Source organism: Cyphomyrmex costatus, unplaced genomic scaffold (genome assembly GCF_001594065.2).
Source record: "Cyphomyrmex costatus isolate MS0001 unplaced genomic scaffold, Ccosl1.0 scaffold416, whole genome shotgun sequence".
Classification (NCBI taxonomy): domain Eukaryota; kingdom Metazoa; phylum Arthropoda; class Insecta; order Hymenoptera; family Formicidae; genus Cyphomyrmex; species Cyphomyrmex costatus.
Genome location: NW_017278384.1, coordinates 135,846 through 139,258, shown reverse-complemented (window position 1 = coordinate 139,258; position 3,413 = coordinate 135,846). Strand labels below are relative to the sequence as shown.

Here is a 3,413-nt window from a genome sequence, read left to right as displayed (position 1 = left end):
AGGAGGTAACTAATCTGTTCGCCATCTATTGGACTATTCTTTTGTTTCTCCATCTTGTTATCTTCTGAGACTGCGGTTACAAAAGCACATGCACTTTCTTCATTTTCTTTGTTTACATCGCTATGCCCAGGTTTTCCATCTTTGATCCATTTTCTGCAGAACTTCTTTATGTGTCCTTTCTTTTTACAATAAAAACAATCTCTCGTTTCTCTTGCTCTCATTTCCTTTCCTGTACTAGAAAAATTCCCGCGCGTTTTTGAATCGACCTTCTTGTCCGCAAAAGTATTGCTTTTCTTTTTATTTACTATAGTTTATTTACTAACGCAGTTTCAGCTTCTTCATCCTGAGCTAATCTTGTTTCTTCTTTAATTAATCGCTCTTGAAGCTTCTGAATCGTCTGTGAGACAGGTTCAACACTATCCCAAGCTGTTATAAGTGCCCCAAACTTCGCTGGTAGACTTCCCAGAATTTTTGCCATTACCGCCGTTTCAGAAATTACTTCACCAACATCAGTAAGCTGCCTGGCCATGTTTTGTATCTTAGCAACGTGCTGTACAACGGAATCATTTGCGGCCATTTTGTATTCATGAAATTTCTGAAATAAAAGTAATTTGTTCGACTCTGAGGTCCTCTCATGAATGCTGCTTAGTTTTCTCCACATATCATGTGCCGTCTGACATGTAACCAAATACTCTAACTGAGTATAGTCTATCGCCGTTGAAATGAGAAAAGTTGCTTTGGCGTTGTCCTTGATCCATACTTTAGCCGCTTCTTCCTGATCAGGTTTCACACGAGCATCAGTAACCACTTCATAAATTCCATGTGCAATAAGCACTGAAACCATTTGAAACTTCCATATCTGATAGTTCTTGCCGTCGAACTTAATCAGGTTTCTTGTCGAGAAATCTTCCGACATCTTGTTTCCTTTAGTACTCGTATCGTTTATTTAAAAAAAAAAATAAAAAATACACACTACTTTTATGCGCGATCTGGGCCCATAACCTGTTGGGATCTTGATTATTAATCAATCAAAGTGTGTATTTTAAGTATTTTATTTAGTTTAACACAAAAACCGTTAAGACATCCGAACAGGAAGAAGTACACATTAGGAATGAATAAAAACAGTAGCAAGCACACCAAGACAAAAGATCAAAAGAAAACATAAGAGAATCACCTTCGTTACATAAATCGCGAAATACGAACAGACTTATTTTAACTGACTCCAACACTTCTCAAAATCATTCTTTGCCAATGTTCTAAATTTTGTATTTAGTTCTATATAGTCACGAAGCCATGGAGATTGCGTGAATTGCAGTATACGGTGAACCTTTGCGATACGGAGGCCGTGACGAGTACACTGCTGCAGATTGCGATAATGAATCACGTAACGCTGCTTATCGCATAACGTCGCGAGGAGCTTGTCATCGCGCTTGCCGGGCGGTTTCTCTCGCGTCGGACAGAACGGTAGGTCAGTGTGCGCGTCGTGGAGATGTTGCGGATATTCCAAGTCTACCTCGAGAATATAGCCTGTAGGTGAATCTAGCGCGATGGTCGAAAAGTTGAAATTCTGCACGTTTTTGACCCATCGAAAGTCGGCGTATGGCAATGGTTGACACATTGCCCAGCCATAGAGGTTGTTGACGTCATAGTACATTAAATATGATGACTGTTTCGATGGGTCGTACGAAGGTATGTATTTGTTGTTGGCTCGCGCGTACCTGTTTGAGCACTGGCTCAGACCACCGCGTATATCGCGCTCGACAAACATGACCATGTCAATGTCTGTAAGTAATTCGAATTTTACACCTGTGTGCTTCAACATGGCATCCCATGTGAAGCCGGGTAAGGTGTAATAGTACGCGGGGTCGAGCCCGTAACTCGCGACGCAACTGTCGCGGAAATTTTCAAAGACGTCGGCTAACAACAATACATCTGTTTTTAGATACAAATCGCTATATTCACTGAGCGTTTGGATGGAGAACCGCTGCCACACGTTGACAGCGTGCGCGTAGTCGCTCTCGGATACCGTGTCGTCTGTCAATGAACTGTAAAACGACTCGCGAGGCGGCAAGGATGATTCATTCAATTTTTCACTGCAATCAATGTACTCGTACGGAAAGACACCTTTTCGAGTTAAAAGATTAAAATTTTCGTCCGATAAATGAGAAAATTCGCGTCGCAGTACCCGCAGCTTATCTTTATTGAGAAAAGATGCTAATTTGTCTAAACTAGAAGCGAGAAATCTGTATGAATCTATGAAACGTAATGTCACACAAATATTTTTTTCGTCATTTTCATCTTTAGTGTCGTCGACGTGTTTAGTAAAAGAGAAATATTTTTCTTTAGTTATTGGTAATAAATCTATATTTCCGTCGTACAAGGTTGCAATTTCTTTGATGATAAAATGCGCGTCGTAGCCTGATAAATTGTGAAAGACTACGGGTATGCAACGCGAATCCTTATAATTTAAATTACAATTTGAATGCGCTGGACCTCTGTATCGTCCGGTGAGATGGCAGTGATCGCGTACCCGCTTATCATTTTTCATGAACGGTTTCTCGCAGATATGGCAGTGCGTTGCGCTATTAAATTTTCGCCAATCATCTCGCGTGAAATCCATAACCACGTTAGCGGATAAGATACTCTTTACTTCATGCGCTAGATTTTTCAATTCGCCCGCGAACCACGATATACAGTCTTTGTCGCGGTGAAAACGATAACCCGACAGCGAATTGCCATAAGAGCAGTACACGTAATACCCGATACTGAAGACGTTGTGATGTTGGTATGTGTACGTGGATGATGTTGGATAAAGATCCATCTTTTCCAGTGCGCACTCCAAATCGGCGTAAACCACGAACGGGACGCGCTCCTTCCTGCAATGGTTCTTGAACTCGAGCCACTTGTCCTCGCTCGGTAGCCTTATCGCACAATCGTTTAGTTTTCCGCAATCCATGCTGTGAATCTCCAATTTAGCGCTCGAGCTAAAGTAGTGGAGGCATCTGAAAAAAAAGAAAAAAAAGGAAATAAAATTATTACTATTATTATTAGTATTACTGTTATTATTATTATTATTATCATTATTATTATTATTATTATTATTATTATTATTATTATTATTATTATTATTATCATTATTATTATTATTATTATTATTATTATTATTATTGTACATACCTATCGCAGAAGTATTTCTTACGCTCCTTTTTGCTGATTTGTGAACTGACAAGGCGTGACAGGTCTTTAATCAGCACGAAATGTCCCTCGATGTCATCCTCCACATATAAGAGATTCACGTGCTTGCTCCTCATTCGGTCAGTGAGTCGTATCGGCACAATCCCATTCTCGATGGCGTAGACGTTGACGGATATGTCATTTAGAGCTTCAAATTTCTTAATTTGATTCAACGTCAT

The 3,413-nt window shown here is 39.9% G+C and overlaps 1 protein-coding gene across 1 annotated transcript; it reads right to left on the bottom strand.

The window, feature by feature from the left end:
* Window positions 1-1,207: 1,207 nt before the first annotated feature.
* On the bottom strand, window positions 1,208-3,413 carry LOC108777234 (uncharacterized). Its single transcript, XM_018544065.1, has 3 exons — window positions 3,178-3,413; window positions 2,476-3,002; window positions 1,208-2,253 (listed from the first exon to the last, which is right to left on the bottom strand). The coding sequence occupies exons 1-3, from the start codon at window positions 3,411-3,413 to the stop codon at window positions 1,208-1,210; spliced, it is 1,809 nt and encodes a 602-aa protein (XP_018399567.1).

What these genes read in the sequence shown, in the direction of transcription:
- LOC108777234 (XM_018544065.1), bottom strand. Translation starts at nt 3,413, where the DNA reads ATGACGTTGAATCAAATTAAGAAATTTGAAGCTCTAAATGACATATCC. An exon ending in AAGAAATACTTCTGCGATAG is followed by an intron (nt 3,003 to 3,177) that starts GTATGTACAATA and finishes CTTTTTTTTCAG; the next exon opens with ATGCCTCCACTACTTTAGCT. An exon ending in AGGTCCAGCGCATTCAAATT is followed by an intron (nt 2,254 to 2,475) that starts GTAATTTAAATT and finishes TACGTTTCATAG; the next exon opens with ATTCATACAGATTTCTCGCT.